At 39.2% G+C, this 27,893-nt stretch overlaps 1 protein-coding gene across 3 annotated transcripts; it reads right to left on the bottom strand.

Moving 5' to 3' along the window:
• Positions 1 to 27: 27 nt before the first annotated feature.
• On the bottom strand, positions 28 to 17,162 carry LOC123979072 (carnitine O-acetyltransferase-like). Of its 3 annotated transcripts, none has more exons than XM_046062801.1 (14): positions 16,895 to 17,015; positions 15,602 to 15,685; positions 15,410 to 15,521; positions 13,919 to 13,972; positions 13,079 to 13,244; positions 11,475 to 11,649; positions 10,186 to 10,364; positions 7,586 to 7,686; positions 6,143 to 6,268; positions 4,657 to 4,779; positions 2,988 to 3,123; positions 2,680 to 2,742; positions 2,315 to 2,452; positions 28 to 829 (listed from the first exon to the last, which is right to left on the bottom strand). In XM_046062801.1, exons 3-14 carry the CDS (start codon positions 15,454 to 15,456, stop codon positions 608 to 610), a joined length of 1,530 nt encoding a protein of 509 aa, XP_045918757.1. In that variant the 5' UTR covers positions 15,457 to 15,521; positions 15,602 to 15,685; positions 16,895 to 17,015; the 3' UTR covers positions 28 to 607. The 3 variants fall into 3 exon arrangements, with proteins under 3 accessions (XP_045918757.1, XP_045918758.1, XP_045918756.1); XM_046062802.1 differs by having other exon boundaries at positions 15,410 to 15,528; XM_046062800.1 differs by lacking the exon at positions 15,602 to 15,685 and having other exon boundaries at positions 15,410 to 15,528; positions 16,895 to 17,162.
• Between the last annotated feature and the right edge of the window lie 10,731 nt (positions 17,163 to 27,893).

Genomic DNA, 27,893 nt, shown 5'->3' on the forward strand with positions numbered 1-27,893 from the left:
AAAAAAAAAAAAAAAAAAGTACAGGAATCAACAGCCAGCAATCAATAAATCAAATTAGCTCTGATACAAAAATTAAAAAGAATCTGGTTTCTGTGGATGTCGTATGACTGTAATAAGGACCAAATGAAATGATTTGCTGGCCTCATTGCACATGGAAATGTGTTTTGAGGGAGTGGTTTTGGAGGGAGACCTAAAAGAAGGGGTGGGATTTTTTTTCAGTTTGATACTTTCAACTGAAAAAACCCTTGCCCAACACGTTGCCTTCCCCAGCTTTAATTCATCCGCAGCACTCCACCATGTAAAATAGTTTTATTTCCATGACTTGTAATGTAGCTTGTAGTTCAGCACCAAGACTGGAAACAATTCCACCCACCAGCACCTCTAAAGCTCACTATTTAACACATTATGTCTTTTTAATTCATACAAAAACTGAAATGTAAAAAACAACAACTTGTGGTTTTATGAGGAGCTATGCTAACCGGCTGCAGTCTTACATTTAAAACGACAGACATGAGAGTGGTATGATGTTGTCATCCAACTCTCTGCAAGAAATTAAAAGAGCAAATATCACAAAATATTGAACTATTGTTTTAAGTCTGGATTAGGTTCACAATACGACTCTTGGTGTTTGTCCCAGCAGGGTCTTCATGTCCAACATTGCATCCTCCATGGCTTGGATTAGATGGGCTGCATCAGTTTCTTTGCAGGTGTTGGAAGCTTCCAAAGTGGTGACGATGATATAAATGTGATCATCCATAATACTATAGTACATACAGTATGTACCAGGTTGTTCAGGGCCAACACATGTCCAGCCAAACTTGGACGTCACCTTTTGAACAGGGACAGAAGTAAGTATGCAGTGGTTAGTTACTGTTGTAGCACTGGGACCTCTGACATGTCTGTCTGTGAGATTAAGTTAATCTTCTTTTGTGGCTAAGGAAGCATTTTCAACAGTGTATGGCTGTCACCGTGACAAACGTCTTGTTATAACCATAGACTGTTTAAAAGATGTGGGAGTAGCCACTGTGATGTCACCCATTGGTTTGGCATTTCAACGGCTGCCATCTTGTTTTTTTTGGAACCAGAAGTTACCATCTTTGGGTGGAGCAGGGAAGGGATTATGCAGTGCCACCCCCCAAAGCTTTTCCTGCTTTATCGTCTATTTTACTCTAAATGGGACCATAACTTACAAAGTGAACATCATGCTGTATTGAAGAAGACTTGAAACTAGTGATTGAGAACATAAACTCTTCAGGAAAGTGTTTATTTAGGTAAAAAGTAGGAAATAAGATTTACTTTATAGGCATATTTATTTATTAATGTATTTATGTCAAAATTAAATGGGATCTATGTCTGCCTTAATAAAATCTTGTCTCCAAGCAGCCAAAAAGATGGAGAGACCATCTGAACTCGGAGAATATATCTGGCATGTAACCAGATATTCTCTATCTCTTCGCTCTGTTACTCCATATGTACAGTGTACATAAGGCCCAACCCTATTTTACATGATTCATTAAAACATTAAAAAACAAAAACAAATTAAAATGATAGAACACAAATACAGGATTATAGGGCAAGATGGTTTATAGTGAGTACTTCAGGTTCAGTCAAAGGCCAACCCGGCATCACGCAAAGGTGTGTAATACACTTGCTTGTCCACCATGTCAATGTCGACGATGTAGACATACTGACGTCATAGTGAGAGTACGGCCCTGATATATTTTCTACATGAAACGTTCCCTGAAACAAATCAATATTTTATTTCTTGTTTGGTTTTCTGATAACAAAAACAGACAAATGTGTAAATGACAACTATATGATGAATATGGCTGCATTGAAACACAGTGATGGTGATCACAGAGAGCAGGAGGAAAATGAACAGCTTAATTGGCTGCTGCTCATGAAGTTACAGGGTTGTCTCTGTAGCCATCTATAAAATTGACTTTTGGGAGCACATGCTGCCTCCCCATTATTTCTTTGACATCAGACTTCAGGATGCAGAATATAGCCTATTTAGAACATTTAAACCATCCATCTGGATTTTGACTGAGTGGAACTCAGCAGTCAGGAGTGACCCCGAGAAGACACTAAACCAGCTTTACATTGTGCACATAGCCTGGACATTAACAGCGTTTTTGTTGGGAAACTGGTTATTGTTTCACAGCGACCATCAAACTCTGAGCTAGAAGGGGAGGCACTGGATTTAATTATAGTTAACCAATTAACTTTTCACATGGCATATATACTACTAGTGTTTCTTAAGTTAGAAAATAATTTATATAAATTTTATGTCAGTTGAAACCCTGATCCTTACCTGAGAGGTAGTGATTCTGAAGTCAAAGGCTTTAGCGTAGGAGGTGTCTGTGAAGAGATCAGGCATGGAGATGTTTTCCTCAACAGCCTGCATCTTAAGACCCAAGAGGTGTCTGTATATCATCTGTCCGCTGACTGCCTGTTAGGATCATAGTGAAAGTCGTAATGCTTGTAAACTTTTCCTAATATATTAACAATAACATACACACAAAAAATAAAATTTTAACTTTATTTTATGGATCAGATTTTTACAATCATTTATAGTGAGCCTGAACAACAGGTGTTGCTGAAAGGCATTTTCACACTGATAATAAACTGGACCTACACTGAACTAAAGTATTGAGTGGTTCTGTGAATGAGACTCACCATGTTAGTGCTCTTTTTGTGTGCTTTGAGCGCTTTCTCCAATAAATCAACCTTCTCTGAGTTCTGTGCAAAACAGGAAGAATACAGAAACTTTACAACTTGTCACAGGTCATTAAAGATGAGGTGGGAGGCAACAACACCTTCTAGTGTTTTTTGAGGGTGGGGGTGACAGCAGCCAGTTTGAGTGTTTGTGGGAGTGAACCAGAGGTGAAGGAGCTAGATATTCTGATTCTTTATAAAATAGAAAATACTTTGAGTAGCCATTGAGTTACATTAGAGCTGCATTAGAAGTTTCCGGTTCATCAGACCTGTATTTTGGGATCGTCAAAGGCCTTGACAAGGGCAGCTGATGCACTCGAGGTTGAATTTATAATAGCTAGACGGCCGAGTCTGAAAGTCCGCAGGGAGACAGGTTCCATTATTGGACAGCACCTCTGGTACATCCTGACAAAAGAAAGGGGAGGAATATTTTCAACAAACTCCGTGTCCCAACATAATTACGTGACTTTCTACATAACAGCAGGATATTTGAGGATTTTCAGTCATGATTTCCATAGCACAGAGACAGCACTGGTGAAAATTACAAATAGCCTTAAAATTGCATCAGATAAAGGACTTTGTGGTCTTAGTGCTACATTTAACATTTTGACCATCACATCCTATAACAAATGCATTTAATTGTTAATTAATGAACTGCTCTACGCTGGTTTAAGTCCTATTTATCATATGTTTGTACATTCTAACCATGAATCCTCTATGCATGCCAAAGTTGGTCATGTTGGCTGAACTTCTAGCATGCCTTAAAGATGAAAAAACCTAGATGACCTGCAATTTTCTTATAACACTGACAAAACTGAAGTTATTGTACTTGGCCACAAACACCGAGATGCTTTGACTAAAGATATAGTTACTCTATACTATAGTTACCTCATAATTATCTTTGATCAAGATATGTTCTTAAACTCAACAAACTTCTAGGACTGCCTTTTTTTCACCCACGTAAGTCCCCGAACACTCTCCAGCTGATCCAGACTGCTGCAAACTAAACTAGGAAAAGAGGCGATGATTCTTAGCTTCTCTGCACTGGCTCCCTGTAAAATCCAGACTATAATTTAAAATCCTTCTGCTCACCTAAAATGGTTTTAATGGTCAGGCGCCATCTTATCGTAAAGAGCTTATAGTACCTTATTATCCCACTAGAACATAGCACAGAATGCAGTTACTTGTGGTTCCTAGATTCTACAAAAGTAGAATGGGAGCCACAGCGTTCGGCTATCAAGCTCCTGTCCTATGGAATCAGGTCCCAGTTTGGTTCAGGAGGCAGAAACCGTCTCGACAATTAAGAGTAGGTTTAAGACTTTCTTTGATCAAGCTTATAGTTAGGGCAGGCTCAGTACACACAGTTCAACAGATGCATTTAGCTCATCTTAATTAGGAGCAGTGGTGTGCAGCACCAAAGCCAGATCTGGGGAGAACATTCAAACTCCACATCCCATGATGCACTGAGCTCCTCTCTTCTTCCTCTCTACCTCTCCTTCTGTATGCATTCTTCTCCCATTAATGCATGTTACTAACTCAACTTCTTCCCTCTCCAGTAGTTTTGTACTCTCGTGTCTCTCCATGAGAATTCATATTATATTACATTACGGTCTAGATCTGCTCTTTATGAAAGTAAATGAGATAACTTCTGTTATCAATTGGTTCTGTATAGATAAAATTTAAACTGAACATACAGAGCTCTGAAACTTGTTGACAGGTCAAATAAATTCTTTAGCTCTGCAAACAGAGTATCCCACATGTCCAGTGATTTTGCTGATAGCATTTGTTGATCCATTACTCAAGTTTCTGGCTGATGATAAAACATACTGCCTGGGACTCCATTATTCTGTCTCCTAATGCCCTGATTTTAAGAACAGTCTGAATGTTAAAGTCTATATACAAAACAGTCCATCTCCACATGACTTTTCCGGAGCTCACCTGTAGTAGGCCAGCTGTAGCGCCATCTGTACGAAAGCATCGGGGCTTATCTTGTCAGCCTTTAGGAAACTTTTCCCAAAGTGGGCAAATACTGTATCCCTCACCTCCACGTTTTGGACCAGTCTGTGGGGTCAGGATGGGAGAAATCTGACTGTAAGAACTTTTTTTAGGTAGTGTGACAGTTGACAGCATATTTGTTTGCCGAACAAATGCTTTGATGAGGACAACGAGCCGGGCCGTGATTTGGCCAGAGAGCTGGTCAGCTGTGAGGACGAGGAGCTGTGTAGGGATGAGGCAGAAGAGCTGGTCCGTGGGTGCAATCTGGAGGGCTAGCAAGCAGGATATAGTTAGCTGAAGGCATTGAGGTTCGGTGACTAGCTATTCAGCTACACAAAATACAGAGGTTTGTTGACACAAGCCAGACAGAGGGATGGTGAGATTTATCCAAACAAACCCGTGAACACTTACAGGTGAGGAGGAAGAGGAATGTCTGAAACACGATAATCCAAAATTAAGACGGGTGAGTTATCCATAAATCCAAAAGACATGAGGCATAATCCAGGAACAATAAACTAGAGTTGATGCAGACGTGAACATGAAAGAAACAATGAACCAGCACTGAGGGAGGGGAGCAAACCACTTAAGACTACTGCTTAAGGGGGTGGAGGTAACAAGACCAAGTGAAACACAGTAGACAGTCAATGAGAACAAACACACAGGAGGTAAAACCAGACAACACCAGGGTCAGCACCATATACAGTAGCTTAGTGTAGTAGTTGTTGTATTGTGTTGCTTTGACAGAGGGAATATCTCAAATGACAGTTGTTTGAATCCTTTGTTGGTATCCCTACGAATTAAATCCATTAAATCATGTGGTTCCACTGACGGGTCTGTTTTACTTCTATTGCTCATGCGTAGTAGTAGTAGTCACACATGCCTAGTAGAAGTAGAGGCGTTGCCTCTGGGCGTCAGTGACCTCTTGACAGCGTAAGAGCTGTTGACTTGAAATGTTTTAATCTCAGTCAGCTCTTTTATAAAACAGGTAGAACGCAAAGGAACTTTTAATCTTTATTTATCCATAGGGCCCCGTTGGACCGGAGGAGCCCCAGACCTGTCAAACTGTTTTTGTTCTTTTCTCTGAGCTGGAGTTGGTTTAAGAACTTGATGGCTTTATCCAATTTGTTGTTAAATGTGTTATAAACTTGAATCGTGGGTCTGTTCATCATACTCACACAAGATTATGTCATGGCAGTTTAGTGCGGCATCGCTAATCCAACCTGCTGTAGCTGGGTACAGCAGCTAAGCTTGTGCCATCCTGTGGAAAAGCCCCTTTTGGTCACATTTGCAGCAAATTATCTGTAGTCTGTGCATTTTAAGTGTGAAAATGTTGCTGCTGCATGTAGCTGTTGACAGAGCAGGATTTATTTTATTCTGGTCACCGAGTGTCTATGTAACTATCACAAAAATTAAAAAACAAATGTCTCACACGTCCATGCTGTGCTTGGCTTCCTTAATGTCCTTCTTGACCTCGGGCGTGATGTTGAAGTGCAGTTTCTGGGGCACTGGCAAAGGCTCTATGGTAGGCGGCATCCTCTTTGTCTTTTCCTTGTTTCTACACACAAGAGAAAATAAGTTATACATGATAGTGATAGTTTTTTTTATAAATATCATTCTTGGCAATCCTCTTGCTCTGAGTTCACATCCATTTTCTATTGTCATTTAATTTGTGTACGTTGTTTTCATGGTGGTTAGTCTCTCATTTGTGAATGCTAAGTAACTAGTCAATAATCATAACCATTCATGCAGAAACAACGCGTTCAACAACTTGAACAAATAGGATAATTAAATGTGGACTCTATCATTTAAAGCCGATTTAATATCCGATTATCACCCAGATTTAAATCATTATGTCTCTGCAGCATCGAGTTGGTTTGAAAACGCTGATAGTGAATCTCACTACTCACTCTGATGGAGTTTTGAGAGAGTAGGTCAATAAAAGCTGTCAATAATGCCAAGTGAGACCCATTTTTATATGATCAAAAAACAAATTAAAAATAGACACTTGAACATACTGTATATCAATGTGATGAGAACTACAAAAAAATACTATTTTGGGGAAACATATTTGATGTGTAATTTTTAGTTGAACTTATGTCCCACCAGCCAGCTTGGAGGAGCTACACTGCAACCAGCCACCAGGTGGAGATCTAGATATTCACTTATGGTCTAGGGACCTACTTCTGGGTCTATGGTGCATGCAAGGGTGCTCATGCATACTCATGTGGGTGACACGATATACATTCCTGCCAGTGGTTGCACAGATCTACAGGTGGTGGTGGCCAAGAAATGCAGCAATGCTGCAACAAAAGCAGTAAACATGAACATAAACCATGCAGGTTTTAAACCTGTAAGAAAAAAATCAGCTTGTTTTTAAAGAAGGAAACTCAGTGATAACAGAGGAGGATTGCACTCACAAAATCACTTCATCTACCAAAATGTTTTAGACGCCAAAGTTACATCTTCTTTTCTTCTGTAAATAAAATGAGTTATTGTCATCGAGTCATTATTAGTCAATAATTTAAGCATGACACATCAACTTTTGATTATTACTGAGAGCGGAGGAAACGTGACATGCATTCAGCACGTTTGTTAGACCCCAAGGTAGCACACAATGCATTTCGCTGAGTAACAATAAATGTACACAGAAACTTTTTTGATAACAAAACTCAACATGGAACATTTCAGTAGCTCTGACTTGTAGCCATAAGTGTAAATAAAGACAAGAATTCTTCCAACTGTCCATGCAATCCACATGTCTACTGTCCAAATCAATGTGTTGACTTCATTGCTGAACTTTCAAATATGAGATGACAACAATGCATCAACACACTCACACTTACAGAAGCTCATTTACTTTCGGTCTACTTACATGTTTTCTATGACATATCCTCCCAACACCAAATGGGTTACGCCATCAGCACAGGCATGGGAGAAGTGTAAACCACAAATTCCATCTTCTCCAATAATTACCTGGAAAAAAGATAAGAAACACAAACCAAATATTAGCATGACATCCAAACTCCTAATGATTCTGTTTATTACTGTATGTGTGACTGTGTTGCCCAAGTTCTGGTATAAGACAGACCATAATCAAATATACAATAACAGCAGAGGTAACGAACAAAGCAACTGAACATAAGACAAGAAACAGGAACTGAAGCAGACAAACTAACTGAATCTCCAACAACCGACAGACTCAGACTAGGATCGAGAGGAGCACCTTACAGTCTGATCTGACATGGATAGGGAGACAATGAAGGGAAGTTAAAATTGGTGCCTTGTTGGCAGTATTGTGATTTGTTTTGCCAAGATAATAAACAGTTTCATGCTTCTCACTGCACGTCCCTGTGGTCTAGCCATCCATAGGTGGACTGGCCATTGAGAGTACCGGGAGTTACTCGGGAGTAATTATGACAATAAACCAAACAGTATTTAAATAGTTAGAAAAAAGTGCATTTAAAAGTTAATTGGTATGTGCTTTGATCTACAGGCCCATAGTGTGTGGTTAATGGCTCTGACAGGGGCATTTTAATATGATTGCTATGTGAGTCAATCACACACTCCACATCAGAACATAATGAAACGCGAACAAAACCCTAAAACCGGTTATTTGGGCTTCAGAAATCATGGGAAAAAGACATGCGACAAAATGTCAAAATAAGTAGTCGCTTAGCTGCAGCAAGCAGACTGCTTCAAAACTTGTCTTTTCGTGCTGCTGCTACTTCTAACGTTACATCACTCGCAAGTGAGAAAGCTAACAGTGCCACAGGTATCACTGAGACATTAATATGATGGCTTACTGTATTTTTTGTTTGATTTGCATAGAGACTCACCACAAGTCAGATCTGTTTCTGGGTTAAGGTAAAAACTACTAAAATGATAAATGTTGGCCCTGTAATTCTTAACCTGCTGTAACTACTGTCTAGTTATGATTATTCTATTCCTACGACCGCTGCCTACCTTGCATAATGGTAAATTTGTCCTCTGACTAGTACTACTGGGACAAGTATATTAATAAAGGTATATTATTAGTCTAATGTGGATTTTTTCACAAGGCCAAAAGCAGAGTCCTAAGACCCCTTCTACCATTTAATTTATTTATTAGTACTCATGTCAGGATTTGTCGTGTGTGCAGGCAGGAACAGGTTTTAGGACCCAAACGCAGGACACAGAGGCAGAGCAGGTACAGTTTCTGGGTATTTATTTAAGCCCACTGAACTTATAGCAGAGGTCAGAATTCAACAAGGGGTAATCCAAAAACAAGGCACAAACAAGCAGGCAAGTGAGACACGGCAGTGGACAAACAAACAAACCAGCAACAGCCCAACAGAAGTCTCACACATTTAAGCGCTGGCTAACGAGGAGGGCGGGAGCATAAACAGGTGATACTAATAAAGACACCAGTCAGGCAGGCAGAGAGACCGCAGGGGAAAACAGACAGATACTAACAAGTTTCAAAACACAAGGCAAGAATATAACTGGAATTCAAAACAAATACTAAATAACAGATTCTGAACAGACCAAAAAACAAAACTCACAGACCTAAACTAAACTGGGCTGACAGGCAGTGTGACAACTCAAGGGGTTAGCTGAGGTGATTATTTAACTTGAGAGCTAGATAGGTTTCTAGTTTTGAAAATGTATTTTAATCGTTCATTTTGTGATGTACTATACTTGCATTAAATTCTCAAGACTGCAGGAAAAAAGTTCTCTAAAGACCAGAGCCCCCCAAAAAATGCTTTGAAAAGCAAGCTGACTAGGGAAAACTCCTGTGCCATTTTTTGCCCCAGTCTGCCTCTGCATCCATCCTTCCATCCTCTATAACCGCTAATCACAGGGGGCTGGAGCCAATCCAGCTGTCATTGTGCAAAAGGCAGGGCACACCCTGGACAGAGTCCGTAAATAACCTTAATGATGTATATTCCAAATCCTCTGTTTTTTCATCCATTTGATGAAGATTTGGATATTGTCTTATTTATTGACTGCTGCTTGTGAAGTTTGAGATTTTGTCAGTCGGGACAGCTTTAAACACTTTTTCCTGCTTGTATGTTGGTACAGTGTTTATGATATATAGGAAGAAGTTTATAATTATTCTCAGCAAGTGGTTTTATCATTCTGATTGTGATCAAGTGTGTTATCAGTTCTCATTACCGGTTACTCAATCAATATGTACCAGCTTATATGGCACTAAAACCATTTCTTTATTGCACTGAATGCATTTTTAGACTGATGCATTTATCTAGTGAGATTGTGTGTCACTGTGTGCGTATGGGTAAGTGTGTGTCCTGTATGGCAGTGAGAGAGAGGGTTAAAACAACTATGACAATGAGAGAGAAATACATTCAGTAATAAAACATCTCTTCTTACTGTTGGTTAGCTTATTCCTTATTTCCACACTAGGTGTGTGTTTTTCTGGTTAGTGAAATTGGTCCTTAGTACTTTCGCTCTGGAAAAAATGTGTTATATCACCTGCAGCCCCTTGTCAAACCAGCGGTTTCCACTGTTCCACTGGCTGCCTCCTCCAGTCTGCATCCAGTGAGTAATACTGCTGCGAGACATCTCATCAGACACTAGGGGCATCGCTTTGTCCAAACACACTGTGATGATGCTACTTTCGATAGCAGACAGTGATTCTTTGTTGTTCTTATCTGAAAAAGGACATGCACACAGAGCAAACATGTTATTATGTAGTCAGACGGCAACAGTTTAACAATTCAATTCTAAATATTTTCACATTATCTACTTAGACTTAGCTTTATCTTCACGTTTATCACTTGCTGTTTTATTATTTTTAGAACAATTGCAATTCCTACATGTTATTTAGCCTCTTTCCTAAATCATATATGGGCATGGTCCGATGTCCACCTTGTTGTGTAGTTATAGACAAATACATCGAGTTAAACACTATGCAAAATTGGTTTTCTGTTATTCTGTTTTCTTGTTGGTGTTGGTCTGTAGTCAACATCCGGAGTATGAGAGGATGCTGGCGTGTATGTCGCAGCTTTTTATACCCAAATCTACCAAGCCTACTATTCTTCAAGTTGGATTTTGTGGATTGGATTATCACTGCTATGCTGATGACACCCAGTTTTACATCTGCACCAAACTGTTAACCCACCTCCCAACCATGCCACTTGTGAACTCCCTGTAGGACATTAAGACTTGGACAACTGCTACTCTGCTCAAACTCAACAATACAACTCAAATCATCATGGTGGCTCCGGCATCGCTGCTCAAGAAGGTCAGCAAAATGCTCCTCGACGTAAATAGCTGCTCCACCTCTGAATCCCCACAAGTCCGCAACCTGGACTCAACCCTCTCATTCCAGTCTCATATCAAAAACATCAAAATTTCTCTTATATCTATCTATTATATACTCCATCACCACCCGTCAGGGAGAGATAAGCAGCTCGGGAAGGGCGACTGTAGAGGCACGATAACCCGACATTTGAGACTAGCCCCTTTTCCACCGCTGGTACCTACTCAACTCGCCTCGACTCTCTTGGTAGCTTTAATGTTTGTTTGCTCACTCGTTTAAGAAGCTATGGTGCAGAACATTACTGATTTATCAAACAGGAACCTTGCACTTGTAAATATTTTTACAAAAAGTACGGTAGATCTGCTAACAAAACCCTCAGCACCCCTACTTCCCGTGACCATGCCTATGCACAATGAGTGAAATAAGTAGTTTATTTAGTTAAGTAGGTGAATTATTCACTTCTTTAGTTTGACTTGTATGAGAGCAGAGTTGTGCTCACCCTTCATTAGACTGACGTAGGTTTTGCTCCAGATGTCACGATGCTGAGTGGTGAGGATGCCGACAGGCTCCATGTCGGTCTGTAGTGAGGCGTTGCAGATCCTCTCCAGCTGAACACAGAGCTGATCAACTGTCAGCGGAGTCCCGTCACTATTGTACACATCCAGTACGAAGAACTGAATCCAAGAAGAGGAGATACATGAAAGCAAGACCGGATTACCAACTGCGCAAAGTCCCCCAAAGGCACCTCCACATTTAAGAGTAGGCTTAAGACTTTCCTCTTTGATAAAGCTTAGTTATGGCTGGCTCAGGTGAGTCCTGAACCATCCCTTAGTTATGCTGCTATAGGCCTAGACTGCCGGGGAATTTCCCATGATGCACTGAGCTACTCTCTCTTCTACTTTATTCCCTCTCTATGCAACCTCATCCCATTAATGCATTTTACTAACTCAACTTCTCCCCTTTCCCGTAGTCTTGTGCTTTCTCGTCCCTCTCCTCTCTCCTCCTATCACTTCCTGCAGGTGTTTCTGGCTCTGGAGCTGTGGAGTCTGGATCTGTGGTTGCTGTGGCTGTCTGGAGTCAACTGCTGCCCCCGTGTTCCTGCTCGACACCCTCTGCTATAATTATTCTTACTAGTCCTATTGTTATTACAGTATAATCATTAACATTATGTTTATTATCATTAACACTACTTTAAATCTGTAACATTTTTCATTTAGTCTATAGCAACATCACCTTTACTGTCTGTACCTCTGTGTGTATATTGTGTAGGCTGCCTCCCTCCCCTCTCTCTCTCTCTCGCTCTCTCTCTCCCTCTCTCCTTCACCCCAACCGGTCGAGGCAGATGGCCGTCCAAACTGAGTCATGGTTCTGCTCGAGGTTTCTGCCTCTTAAAAGGAAGTTTTTCCTTGCCTCTGTCGCCTAGTGCTGCTTTGGTGGGAACTGTTGGGTTTCTGTAAATAAAACGGTCTAGACCTGCTCTTTTATGAAAAGCGCTCAGAGATAACTGTTGTTGTGATTTGGCGCTATATAAATAAAATTGAAAGGCTTCAGGCTGTCTGTCTGTAAATGACTTTGTGGAAATTTAAATTAATAATGAACTCACTGTGACTCTTGGTTAGCAAACTGTTCTTCACTTCATTACATTAAGACTCAGTATGAGGTAAAAGCGTGTGTGAGTTTCTCCAGATCTGTGAAATAAAATGGCTACATGATAAAACATGACTGAACAACTTTCTTTACATGGGGTTTAACACAAGTTCTGGTCAAAAGGAAAACTATAATTGTGGTGGAAACACAACAGTCTGAAAGAAACTATGAGGCTTTGTGCTTTTTCATGCAAAATGAGGCCAGTGAGTTTGGGGTCTTGTTCATGAGTAATGCCTAGTGCAATAAGGCTTAAAATCGTGCGGTTTGAAAAAGACTTAAGGGTAAGAGCGTGAGATCAGCAGGTGATTTGGTGCCTCATCAACCCCACCCTAATTCCACTTTTAGCCAAATGTAGTAATTAAGTGTAATTATTAGGAGTTTGATAAATATGAGTGTTGGTCTCACAAAGCTCAGACACAAATGCTTGACTTGGACCAGTGATGTGGTGCTGCTCACCTGATTGTTGTGTACTACAGTGATGTGTTTGGGGGGGTTGGAGCTCCTGCCATAGAACACCAATGAATCCTCCTTCACACCAGGGATCCGGCAGGATGATATCATCTGCTCATACTGTTTCATACACAGTGGCTTCCCTTTCATGTACTCAACTGGTAGAGCATCACTGCAAGATATACATTAAATACTTACTCAGCCAACCAATATCATATACAAATGTTACAGATGTCACTGAAATTGTCAAATTCACTAAATGTTTATAACTACTTTGAGCTCACAGCTTACCTTTATATATGAAACAAAGTTTGAATGAAAGCAAACTGATACAGGTATAATTGGCTTTACATAAGATGTGCATACAGTCTATTCAGGTGTAGCTATTTCTTTTTGTTTCATAATGATTTTACATATAGATTTTCATGCAAAATACATAGATTAGAACTGATCCACATGAAAATGAAAGTTAAAGCAAATGTCTGAACTTGATTAAACTTCTACAAATACCTTAAGTGGAAATAAACCCTATTCAAATTCTTCAGGGAACTGATTTTATATCCTTGTCATAAAATGACTTAAGACGACATCAACATGTCATTAATTTCAGGCAGCAGTTTAAACCTCTGACAGTTATAATGTTAATACATTTAATTTATCTGCTTCCTGTGGCATTTAATGTTTGTAGGTGAAAACAACAAATACAGTGTTTAGCTTTTGTCGTATTTACAGTATTTCTGTATTTTGTGAAACAATAAATCATGACATCGAAATTAATGAACCTGTTAGAATGATAAAGATCTTATGTATCTGGGAAAAGGAGAACATTTTAAGCTCAGTACTCACTTGTCAATCATTTTCTTTACTTCCAAAAAACCCACTATGTATTTGGCGGCAAACCTAAACAGAGAAAATGTGGTTATTCATTTAAAGGTTCAGTGTGTAAGATTTAGTGGAATCAAGCCGCAAGGTTCAGAATTGCAACAACGGTGTCTTACACAGAATAAAAGGTGTCCTCATCTGAGACAGCAGAGAGTGGCCAGTCAAAAAATGAGGTTTCTTTAGGTAGATTTATTAAGAAATTATATTTAATTATTCAATAAAACCATATGTTATTGTGACTTGGCCATTGACAGATAACATGGAAAATGTAAGCCAAGAGTGTGAAACACGTCACAGTTTCTGCACCACAGTTCATTATAACCACACATTAAATAAAGTTTATACAAACACTGACAAAGGAAACACGTTAATTCTCTCTGTGATTATGGGCCATCGCCAAAACTGCCCACCAGCAATAATATCTGGCCAGATTATGGCGCTTTGATGGCGGCCAGAAGTAAAAATAAATACTTTTAAATAATAAAGCCTTCATGGATTTTAACAAATTGTTGCTAGCAGCTGCACTCAGGCCTGATAAAATACAAGACTAGACACATGAATAGAATGGGCCTTTGCAAGTGGACTGCAGCACACGTACCTGTGCTTGTGATCTCTTTTGTCTTATTTATGTATTTAAATGTGTTTTAGGGTTTTATACTACTGTTTGCATATTGAATATGTGTGGATGTGGAGGTGGAAAAGGAGGAGCGAGACAGGACCTATTAACCGATGTAATACGGAGTTTAAGGAGTCCATACACATGTATTTAATATATTAGTTTTATTTGCTGTGTCTTATTAAAAAGATTGCCATTACAACAAAAGGACCACACTTCATGTAAGTGTAAGTTACAGTTACATACAAGAGCACAAAATGTGAGAGAGAGGGCCCGTTAGGCCTCTGGACCAAGTCTGAGGGCTTTTCCTCCCACAACTGTCTCAACAGTGATAGTGAAAAAGCTTTAGATGTTCCACTCAAAAAACACAATTTGTCTTCATTTTGTTTGCACTGTTTTAGGCTACAAGGTGTGGGCAGACAAATTAAGGCACAGTGATCAGATTATCTTTGATCTCAAGTACTTCTGTTTACAGTGTTTTGTATGATCAAGAAGTGAAAGAGAAAGTAACAGAAGGGAACCAGTAACAAAAGGAATGTCACAGTCCATCTGCTGGGGAACACAGAGGAAACTCCCACTGAAGTCTTGTCTTATTCTTACTCAAACCACCTAACCTGATCCTTTGACACCTGGGCCCTCCTTCGCCGCCGGCCTACAGAACGTTTCCACCTTTGCCACTTCTCTAGTTTTGTTTTCCTCCATTCTTGTAATAGCTCAGCTGGCATTGTTCTGCCTGGCATCATTTACTTTTCTTCATAATGTATGGCCTTCTCCTTTCTGTTATTTCAGTAGTTTATATTGAGTTTAACTCAACAGTGCAGAAGTGTGTGTGTGTTTACCTTATCTGTTCCTGTTTATCTCTGATTTCCATCTGGGGGTAGACCATCCCGGCGTTGGACTGAACCACCGAAGAGTATCGTTTGTCGAGATAGACATACTTCACAAAATACTCTGTTAACTACAGACAGTTACAAACAATGACACACACAGACAGATACAGTTCATTAATAGGAATGATGGGATTAAGTAACCTGCGGTGGACTGGCGACCTGTCCAGGGTGTACCCCGCCTTGCGCCTGATGTCAGCTGGGATTGGCTCCAGCCCCCCCGCGACCCTGTACGCAGGATAAGCGGTTGACGATGGATGGATGGATGGATGGAGTTTGTAAAGAAGCTGTTCTATGGAGCCTTTGCCTGCCTTAAAGGCACATTGACATCCGGGTAAATGGGCCCATTCATGGATTATGGTTAGGGGGAACAGAGCAAGTTTTTGGCAAGCCCAGTTTAGGGAATAATGATTTTTTTGTAGCTTATTAAAGGAACAAGGTGTGACTTGTTTGTATTATTTTATTTAAATTTCAACTAGGCGATAATCGTATTGCAAAATCACTACATGCTGCAACTGTGCTGCTTTTGATCAGATATTTATATGAATCATTTCACTGCGTGTCTCAGCATAGTGCAACATCTGTTACATTCAGCCAGCAGGAGACAGAGGCTGTGGACCCAAACGCAGACACTTAATCCAAGACACAAAGGGCAGAGAAATCCAACAAGGTCCAACAAAAGTATAAATCCACAAGAGGCACAAGAAATACTGGTAACACACACAAAATCCACAATGATCTGGCAACAACTGAATGACAGACAACCACTTAAATACACAGGTGAGGAAGAAAATAATTACACACAGGTGACACTCCTCAGACAATCAGAGACAGGCACCGCAAGACTACGGCAGACTAACTACAAACTAAAAATAGTTAACTGAAACACACATGGAACAATGTTACAAAATGAAACATAACAAAGACAACATAAGTGACTTGCTAACAAAAAACAAAAGCAAAGAACACAGAGACAGTAAAACAAGACTAGAAACACTGCTGAACTCAAAACAAGGAAACCTGATGAATAAACTGATTTACACAAACTACAGAGAAGAGCAAACACAAGGGCAGGGAATGAACACAGAAAACAAATACAAAACACACCCCACAAACACAAACCATCAGCAACATCAGCTTTATCAACACCATCTCTACCTTCCAGCCGGAAGGTAGAGATGGAAATCTGGAGCCAAATAAATGAAGTCAAGTATGATTTATTGTCTAAACTTGAAGATGTTACAGACATCCTACCAAAACTGTGTCTGTGATCTCTTCTACACTGGCAGAATGTGGTTCTGAGTGCATAATAAACTGCTAATTTACTAAATGCATTTAAATAAATGCAGAGTGTGTGAGGAGCTCACTCCCAGGAACATATTAGCACCTTTTTCCAGAAAATGTGTCTCCAGCTGTTGGTGTAGATCTTGAGCTCACCCAGTTCTCAGTGTTGCGTGCTCTCCTCTCCAGGCCTCTCTGCAGTCTCTCTCCGACCCCTCCTGCTTTCTGAAAGTCTTTCACCAGCTCTTTTGTGCGCTTCAGCTCGTCCTCCTCCACGATGGGCTCCAGCATGCTGAGGTAGAGCTCACAGGTCTGATGCAGAGGGGGGACAGGCTGACTGGGCAGTCCCTTCTGCTGGGTCTGGTTTCTGGCAGCAACCAGAGTTGCTGATACAGGTTTAACCAAGTGACAGGGCTTCACCATTCCCACCTGAGCGATACATGAACATGCTCAACTACATGAATGTATTTTATGTATTAATAACTAGTTACACTGAAATGATCGCAGGTGCTTCATCTGGATTAGATACTAAAGGCCTATACTCTAATTTTTTCAGTTACAGTTATCATAATTGTGTTCAGTTTTACAAGCAGAATGAAAAAATATAAAAATGTAATTAGTAAAACAAAGAAGATGTACATTACATTTAGCTGATGCTTTTATCCAAAGTGACTTACAATTGCTATATATGTCAGAGATCGCACACCTCTGGAACAACTAGGGGTTAAGAGACACATTGTGGGATTGAATCTGATTCTCTCACACCAAAGGCATGTGTCTCATCCACTGCACCATCACCATACCCCAAATACAATTTAACAGAACCTTTGAGTTTAAGATTGAGTGCAATAATTAAAGTAAAATATAATAAACCCTAAGACACGTGCTCTGAAGAAGCTTCTCTTCTCTCCCTCTCTCTGTCTGTGTTGTGCTTACAGCACATCGGCTGATAAAATTAATGTAATAGGAATGAATGTGCTTCCTCATTTTTTATTTCTCTTTCAGATGCTCCCCTTATTATTTTCCTTTTTCTCAAGTAATTTCAGTAAGCTACATTCAGGACATTGTAAAAATGTCGTATTAACTGAAGGTTTGTTACTTACCAGAGCTCTGCTGCAAATTCCCAACATTGTGTTTTCAGAGAAATTCCTTTAGATTGAGATACAACACTTTGTACCTAATAAAATTTGCTTTAGGGATACAGATTTTGATGCATGGAGAAGAGCTTCTGCTTTATGAGAGGAGTTGGTAACCACTGCTCTCCTGCCTGTAAGATACTGTGACGTGCGCTCAGGCAGGTAACAGCTTTTAGGACCCACTAGCAGAGTTGACCCGGCAGGATAAGTTTATATAATTTATTAATAAAAAACACATTATATTCTAAAACCTTATGAAAGCGTGGCAAATTCCAAACAGTGTGACAAAAAGTCCAACAAAACAAGGAAATTTAAAGTACGTGTGCAACCGCGCAACAAGCAAGAATCCACCAGCAACAAAATGTGAATCAATAATACAGTATATACATGAACAAACACGTAGAGTCTCCAGGCAGACTTGCTGAGCAGGTCAAACAAGACAAAACCAAAAGACAACAATCTGACAGGGACTGAACAGAAATGAGGACAATATACACTGCCATATATCAGCCATAACATTATGACCACTGACAGGTGATATAGTAGGCAGTAGGCCTGGTTGCGTGTCAAAGTGTCCTTGGGCAAGATTTTCGTTTGAGCACTTAGGCTCAGTGTATGAATGTGTATGACTGGTGAATGCAGATGTAGTGTAAAAGCGCTTTGAGTGGGAGGAGCAGGATAACATTTTGTGCTAAAAGCAGGAAAAATGGACAAGCATAACGATTTGAGCAATTTTGACAAGGGGCAAATTGTCAGAGCATCTCCAAAACTGCAGCTCTTGTGGGGCGTTCCCGGTCTGCAGTGGTCAGTACATATAAAAGACCGGACCGGAGACAAGGTCATGGTGAGCAGGGCTCATTGATGGATGTGTGGATCAAAGGCTGGCCCATCTGGTCCGATCCAACAGAACTCTACATGTTTGTTCATGTATTGTTGATTCACATTTTGTTGCTGGTGGATTCTTGCTTGTTGCACGGTTGCACACGTACTTTGGATTTCCTTGTTTTGTTGGACTTTTTGTTTGGATTATTTGGACTTTGCCACGCTTCGTAAGGATTTAGAACGTAATGTCTTTTCTTTCATTAATAAATTATAAAAACTCATCCTGCCGGGTCAGCTCTGCTAGTGGGTCCTAGAAGCTGTTACCTGCTTGAGCAAACGTCACAGTATTTGACAGGCAGCAGAGCAGTGGTTACCAACTCCTCTCATAAAGCAGAAGCTATGTGTTTTTATGGCTCTTCAGGCATACAAAATAAAATTTGAATTTAATTTTTTTTAAAAACACATTTTTCAAGGAGTTTCTTACATGTCCACTAAGGTGGACAGCGCGCACATAAGGTTTTAACTGAAGAAATATTTATTTAACAAACCAATAAATAAAATTATGTATTATGTGAAATCTATATTTTTTAATGCTGTTAAACTAAAGTGGTCACATATTTCAACATATTCTAATACTGTTTAATGCAATACAAAAGCGTTGAACCTCACTTCTGACTCCTCAGCCTCTCTTTCTCTGCATCCTCAGCTCCACTATCACTGCTGCTAGCATTTGGGGTTTCTCCTATTTCTGACAGCCATTCATCATCACTGCCACTATTATCCTTATCGCTATGCGTGAAAGTGAAGAAAAGGACACTTTTTGAATTGGATGACTGGAGTCACGTCACACTGTTTCAAGCAATCTTACTCCCCTGAGTGTGATAAGGAAGTGTTCACTTTACCTCTTCAAAGACATTTTGGCATTTAGTTTCTTAATAATGCCCTGACAAAATGCATCATCCTGCAGAAACAATCTTCTCTACCTCTATTCAGGACATGTCCACAGTATACAGGCAGGAAACCTCCCTGAAGATCCATCACACCGTGGACCACCCAGGTGTAGATATTTAGTTGCATCATAATCTGTAGGATGATGGTTTTGATGGTGACATTGCCTTTGAAATAAAGATTTTATACCAGGTGAAGATGTTTTTTTTTTGTTTTTTTTTTACAGTTGATTCATAGTCTTTAGCTTCTGTCCTATTCTGGAGACCAGAATTATGCATATAGGCCTAATGGTTGGAGAAAAATTCCTGATTCATTTTGGGTATGTTATTTGAGGTGTTTTTCCTGGAAATAGGTGGTAGTTTCCAATATATTTAAATTTTTAAATGATGATTCATGTGATTGTGATATTGTGAAGTTAATTTGTACTTTTATGTTTATGTGGACTCTTTCAGCTATTTGTCTGGTAACTAACACTGGCTCAGCATCAAGTTCAAAAGTAATACAATAAAAACATTTGACTTTATAAGAAATAAGCTGACCTGGTGCCTGTCAATTTATCTTAATCTTAACGCTATAGAGCCTCATAAAAGTCATTCTTTAATTCAACTTGATGCTTTGAATCACACAAATCAATACTTAGAACCATTCAAAACACACAACTGTACAGCTCCTCTGAGCTCTGATGACAGTTTCCACATTTAACTGTATGAACCTTCACACAGAAAATACTGTAACACAGATAAGTAGAATTATAGGGTTTTAATATGATAAGTTATCAAAATGCAGGAAGATGAAAAACAATTTGAGAGACCTGAATTTAGGATCCGATCTCCAGTCAGCGAGATGAATCCCTTATTGACCGAGTTCAAGCACCCCAAAAAGAGCCTTTGTAACAGTCGCAGCTTTTCAAAACACAGGAGCAAGTGCTTTACACAGACAAAGAAAAACATTAGAATTACATTAAAACCAATAAGCAGCAGAAAAACACCTGGGGGTTTATACTATTTTCATGTAAACGTAACACAACACGTGTCAAACTGGCTGCACTAGTTAATAATATATAAGTAACCATATAACAACATTACAAAAACTCAGCATAATGTAAAAAATATTGGTTTTTAAACGTAATTTCTTTCTTCAAAGAAAACAACAGCAGCAATGCATAATTAGGATGAGCAGAAGAAACTGGCAGGATAGATGTCGACAAGCAGAAGCAGGAACCTCGACAATTTTTCCATCGTAGCACTTCCTCCAACAACAAACTTGTCGTAGTAGAAAGTCACATCTTGTGCCTTTTCCTGACAGAAACACAGAACATTATTTAAACAGCATACAGAAGTTATATAAGATATCAGATGCAAGTGGGATTGAGCAATATGGATATGGATCAAGCAACTCTTTCTCACTCCCAGGTCGTCACATATGGATGCATACTCAAGACCCCTTGGTGTCGGTTTATAACACAGTGGGAAGCCCTTTGGCATCATAGTTAAACGCACCGGTGGAAGCCCTGTGGCGTCATGTATGAGCTCTAAACCAGGTGTAGGATATAAATAACAAATCCATGTAAGAAGGTGGTTGGGGTGGACAGGTGGGCTAGAAACCGAACTCCCAGTCAAGACACTTGTGTTTGTTTCCCGTATGAAACAAAAAGACAACATTGTTTTTAGTTAAGTTACATAAAATCCCTAAGTAACATTACATAACGTAGCTATTTTAAACCAAACCATGATGTTTTTCTTTACCTAACCAAATAGTTTTGGTGCCTAAATTTAACCAAATTGCGACGTTTCACAACGTTAACCACTAGTTTTATTTTGAAAGTGTGACATGACTTTGCATATTTTAGCATTTTGCATTAAAGTTTTATCGTGGCTAACTTGACCACAGAGCTCTTCACACACATCCAAAAAAGACGCTTAAGGGGTACACCAGGCGTTAAAAAGTGACGCCAAGGGCTCCTGACCAAGTGACCACATGTGGCGAGTTGGGAGTGAGAATGTGTTGATTCATGACACTGCTACTTGCCACCAGGCTCAGGCCCATCCTACATCTAGAACATGGTCAAACCATCCACCCCAGCCAATGCACTACGCTCTGCTACTGCCAATCAGTATGCTAATCCCTCACCATGAGGGGGGTCCAGCTAACGCTCTACAAAATAACGACTGCTTGCAGCCCTGGCTCCACAATGGTGGAACACGTTCGCCATTGACATCAGGACAGAACAAGCTCTACACAACTGTTCAGACTGTTGCACTTGAAACAGTTCAGCATTTTTGAGGAGTGTTGCCATTTTTGGATTGTTATATACATGACTGAAAGGCACTTAATAACTGCAATTTAAAATTTTATCTTATATCAAGAAGATATTTTGTGAATATGTCAGTTTTTTTCAACTTTATAAATCAAATAATATAATAAAGAATACTAGATACTAATGATGCAACTTTCTATAAAACATCCAACAATAACTTGAAACATCCAGTCAGCTCACAGTTTGGAAGTCTTAGATTTCTTATCTCCTGGATAAAGTAACAATATTATATGTTTATATAATGGTCGCCAGTTTAAATTACTTAAAATTGGTTTATAAATTCATCTAAAATTGAAAAGTGAACTGATTTAAGCTGCAGATAGTAAAATCAGTTTTTTTAACACTATAATCTTACTTTCTGCCATTAGCAACACATAGAACTGAATTTTTTTTAATTGAATGTTTCTTGTCAAAATGCACTTCAGGAGTCTTAGTTAACTACTTCTCACTTTAACATAAATTCTGCTTCATAATACAGGCTCATTCTATGACAGTGGCTATATTATAAAGGTGCAGAGGCTCTAACATGTGCAGTTGTTTTGATCTTCCAGAAAAGAAAGCTGATTTTGCTGTCCACATACAAGTGACAGAAAAAAATCAAATGTAAGTACAAGTTTTAATGATGTTCACAGCTTGACTCACAGATTGAAAAAATCACCATTACTTGTCCCAATGGTCTCCTTCTCTGAACTCGCTGATGAGAAGAGTTCTAACACGTTCTTGCAGCCTGCAGTGAGTAAAAATCCTCATTACTTTATAAGTACTGAAGTAAACATTACAGTCAAGAGAAACATTGAGGCAAATTTGTGATTTATGATCTCTGGGTTATATACTGTAAATAAGTATAAAGCAAAGAGGATATACATATAATGTGTGACTGTACAATATATCAACCAAACTGAGCCCTAAAGTTTTTTTTTACCTATTTCTGAAGAGACTATGCAACAGAGAGGCAACACTGATTTCAGGGTACCCCCAGGATTCTCAAAGTCAAATTTAACATTTTTAATATCACCTAGGACGAAATTTAATACCATCTTCACTGCCGTATAATGAAAATCTGTATGAATTTTAAGCCCGAGAAAATTATGTACGAAGTTATGTGAATTTAATAACACTGCGGTGTGTTTGTACTTTGATAAAATAAAATTAATCAAAGACGTCACTTTGCGGTCCAGATTAGGGGCGTGACGATACACTTAGCTCACAAGCACCATTCACAATATTTGGTTCTCGAGAACAAGACAAGAAGATATTTTAACACTATTTAATGAAATATTCAAGGCTGAAATATAAAAATGGGGGTTCTTGGAGTCCTCCCCTAGAAAATTTTGTGCACTAAACACTTAATTTCCTGCATTCCATTCTGGAGACATTTTCTGCACCAATTTATGGTAGAATTTTCTTTATTTATATAAAGTGATTTAGGAGACAATTCAAAGAATGTAATAGACAGAATATAATACAGTACTCAGCAGCTTGTTTTCTTTTAGCTTAGGAAACTTTTTTTGGACAATGCACATTTGTTTCTTCTATATTTACATTGCATGCATGTTTCCATATTGTGCAAATAAACCTTTCTCAAAGTATTTCCATTTGTTTGTTTTTTTACATAAATATGTAATGGAGACATGTCCCCGGTATCCCCAGTGTAAATGACACCTATGACATGAATCCAATGTTTGTGCACTAAGAACTCTTGAGGGGTGAAATCAAAAATGCAAAAAAAATGTGTGGCATGAGTTGATGCAATTGGTTAAACCTTGGCTAGATAAGGTAATGTAATATGATGTGCCAAGTGCTTCAGCGATTCTTCATCCTGTTTTTCATCTGTTTTTCTAAAGCATCTAAAGGCTGCTTGAAATACAGTATTATATAGTATTGGCTTGAAAGCAGCGGGGATAAGAAGTTGGCCTCCGGATTGTTTTTTCCTCGTCCCGGTGATCGGCGCGTCTGGGTGATGTAAGTTTAATTTGCATTAGTTGGATGTTCAAATTCCCATAACGTTACACTTCAACAGCGGCGCAACGCCGACACAGACGTGGCTCCTCTCATGCACACCTGTCTCTCCGTTGCTGTTGTATCATTCACTGACCAGTAACCTGCAGCGGGTCTTCCAGCTCTGCTGCTTCATTAGCGCTCGCCACAGTGTGCTTGTTGTGCTGACCTCAGCGCCACTGCCCTCAGCCTCTTACCCCAACTTGTCCGCATCTCCGGCCATCTGAACTTCAGACACTTGCCCACTCTGAGTCGACCAGCTAACGTTAACTTACTAGCAGCACGTCAGAGACGTTTTGTATTATTTTCTAACAACTGACTGATTCGTGCAGAGCTTGGATGCCAGAGCTCGTGCGCCGCGAACACTTCACAGTCCAGATCAGAGTCACACCAAACGGAGTAAATTAGAAAGTCACACACACACAAAGTATTTACTTATGACGTTACGGCATTAATTTAAAAAATTTAATTTAATACTTTGTAAATGAAATTTAATACTTTTATGGCCTTATTTTTGGAATATGAAACTTAAAACTTTTAAAAATACTTTTAAGACCCCGCCGGTACCCTGGATTTGAGCGTCTCCTAAAATACACTGAGGGTTACTGCTGTAAAAACCGCTTAAAATGGGTTATTAAAAATTAATAATTTCTCACAACTTTTTTAATTAATAGTATTTGCAGTAACTTTACTGACATTAAGGCCAGTCAGTGTGGATACAACAGATACATGTGACTCAAAAAGTGTGTGAAAGAATGTAAATAAAATCAACAGATTTAACTCACAGGTCATCTGAAGACTGGACCAAATCAATATCCTCTGCCACATTGTCCTCCTCCTCTGAGAAAGAACTGAGGACCGAACAGCAGCAAGAAACAAACATTAAAAGTCAAAGATGATGTTATGTATGTGATGTGTGACTGTACAGTATGTTCATAAATGAAGCAATCTTTTAATGTTAGGAAAGATTACCTCTTTCTAAGAGAGGGGTGTCTTGTTTTTGTATTGATGCGACCTTGTGAACTCTCTCTCTTCATAGATAAACATATGGATCCAGTGGAAGCTGTGTGTTTCACAGGAAATCTAGTAGACAAGAAAGGAAGAGCAGCATTATTATTATTAGATTATTCCAAGACAACAGGAATATTATAAAGGTGCAGAGGCTCTAATATTTTGATCTTTAAGATAAGGAAATTGATTTTATTGATTTTAGTGTCAGTGTGGCTACACGTGAAATGACATGACACAGGTCACAAGGAATAGCAGCACGTTAGCAAACACATTAAAATTATAAATTAAAATAATGACATACTCTATGTCACATATTCAATTTTCATTACATTTTAGTCCTTTAGCTGATGCTTTTATCCAAGACGACTTACAATGGCTATATATGTCAGAGGTCACACGCCTCTGGGAGCAACTACCACACATTGGTGGAGGGGTCACAGTGGGAATCAGACCCTGGTCTCTCACACCAGAGGCATGGTTCTTATCCACCATCCCTAGCTGTCTGTTGACCAGTTGCTCTCCATGTGCATACTGAGTACTGGAGAGTCTGGCCTCGCTGCCTTCAGAGGACTCTAATGGACCTATATAATAACATAGCAGGAAAAGCACAGGTGTAATTGATAGCATAAAAATGGTTGCATTCCATTTACGTGAGCTACTTGCAAGGTCCCGGTGTAGTGCATGCTCACTGGCATGACTTCCTGGGACTTTTGATGGGACTGAGCCATCTTAAAGGAAAGTTGGACCACCTGAGCTTTTTCCTGCAATTACAGTGTGTTGCTTATATCAAGTGATCATCTCAACATGTGATGTTTGACTATATAGATATATTATGCCTTTATTACTATGGTTCAATATAGGGCTGGGCAGAATGGCCAAAAATGTTGTCACGATAAAGTTTATATTATTTAATATCGATAATTATCATGTTAAATGTCAAATCATTATTTCTTTAAAGGCTGATTTTTGCTACTGAGTGAAAGTTGAAATAACCAGATGGTTATTTCGTCTATGATGTGTTCTTGTCTACCAGGGCAGTAAAAGTACTAACTAACTTTACTTTCGCACACAGGGCTGCATCCCGTCCCGGTGTCCCCACATTAAAAGCAGAATAGTGGCTGATGCAAGCAACAGAGAAAACAGGCGTGTGCTTCATTTCTAAGTGAGGCTACAGCCCAGTCACAATAAGGCTGTGAAAATTTCATTTATTAATAAGTGATTTCATGGAAAAACTCCATATAGAGAGAGGAGGGTCTTTCACTAAAATGTTCGGAGCGACCTTGTGACCCGTCACTCTGGATAGACGCAGAACACTGACTTTACACACAATCCCCACCCCATAATCATCTTATTTTAGTCTCTTACAATCTGCACATTATTTATTCTTGAAGCTTATAACTTATATATGTTTTCCTATAGTGTGCTGTAATAATTTTTGCTGAGTGTTATATATAAATTAAAGCTTTTTATAATCATTACCCTCAGAGCAGACTGACAGAAGATTGTCTATGAATCTATAAAACAGAAGGTTTGACCCAAGGTGGAGCCTTTCATTGGCTGCACATCCACAAGACTACAAGGGGCTTATTTTAGATGTACACATTTTGGCCAAAATCAAAGATCATAATCTAATTTCTGTACAGCACCATGCCACACAGAAGAAACTGAATAAAATATCAGTTTCTGTGCCAGTGAATACTGGTCTGAAATGTTAAAAGTAAGCATATGTAGACCCAATCTACAGGCTCGAGATCAGAACTAATCCAGGCACTTTGATTTATGTAGTTACATTTATAAAAAAAGATGTTTTCTCCCACTTGTTAAAACACTGACTGCACAGCGTTGTGAGTAAATGACCCACCCAGCCACAAAATAAATAGGCTGCTATGAGAGCAGGGCTGCTTTTTTAAATTTTAAAACCACTTGTTTTTATGTCTATTTCAGTTTGTAGGTGAACCAAACCTTCCTTTGTGGTGGATGGATGGTTCAGCAAAGCCTGTGACATTAACACTGTAGACCTCTGTTTGTTTCCTCCCACCATCAACTCTGTGTGTGTGTGTGTGTGTGTGTGTGTGTTAATAAAAGCTTACTTGAGAGAGGAGCTTCCTTTGAAATCCATGTCATCATATTTTGACCTACTACATGTGATGAAAACACTGGACGAAGGGAGCCATAGACAAGAGAAAAAGACAAGCAGGGTGGGAAATTAGATTGTTAGCCATCCAGCTGGATACACAGAAACTAACAAGTAGGCATCAGAAAATTTCAATAGAAGTTGATCCTGTTCCCACAGAATGATTTCTCTCCAGTGGCGGTTCTAGACCAATTTTATTAAGAGGGCCAGGCTGTGGCCGGTTGTTTTGTCAGAGGGGCCCATTCAATCCAGTACAAAAGAGACAAAGGCAATGTTCAAGCTTTCAAATGTCTTGTTTAGTATATAATGTAATGTTTTAGTATGTTTTAGTAACTTACAGTTATTTGTATCAGTAACTTAGTTATAGTTTTATTAAATTACATAATACAAAAAAACATTCCTGAAATTACAGGACATTCTTCGATGCAACACTTCTTTGTGACGCTTAATGAACAGTAGAAGCTCTAGTGTACAAGACATTCTCTGGATCCCAGTTTGTATTTTGTATCGCACTATAACTTTTGTTAGGAAACAACAAACTTCTCCATATTCACTCCTGTTATTAGTCCAGATGTGAAGTATACATAAAGTTAAATACTTAGGCCATCATCTGTGCATTATAAAGGGGAGATACGTTTTATGGCAGGTTGAAAATACAGTCTGAAATAATTGCTTGGAAAATAGAAACTTCTCCATATTCACTCCTGTTATTAGTCCTGATGTGAAGTATACACAAAATTAAATACTTGATAGTAGGCCATCATCTGTGCATTATAAAGGGGGATACAT

The sequence above is a fragment of the Micropterus dolomieu genome, linkage group LG11, assembly GCF_021292245.1.
Source record: "Micropterus dolomieu isolate WLL.071019.BEF.003 ecotype Adirondacks linkage group LG11, ASM2129224v1, whole genome shotgun sequence".
Lineage (NCBI taxonomy): Eukaryota > Metazoa > Chordata > Actinopteri > Centrarchiformes > Centrarchidae > Micropterus > Micropterus dolomieu.

Coding starts and splice junctions, on each gene's coding strand:
- LOC123979072 (XM_046062800.1), bottom strand. CDS start 17,161: ATGGTGAAGCCCTGTCACTTGGTTAAACCTGTATCAGCAACTCTGGTT. Junction 6,269..7,585: donor GGATATGTCATAGAAAACAT/GTAAGTAGACCG, acceptor TCTTGTGTGTAG/AAACAAGGAAAAGACAAAGA. Junction 4,780..6,142: donor GCCAAGCACAGCATGGACGT/GTGAGACATTTG, acceptor CTGACCCCACAG/ACTGGTCCAAAACGTGGAGG.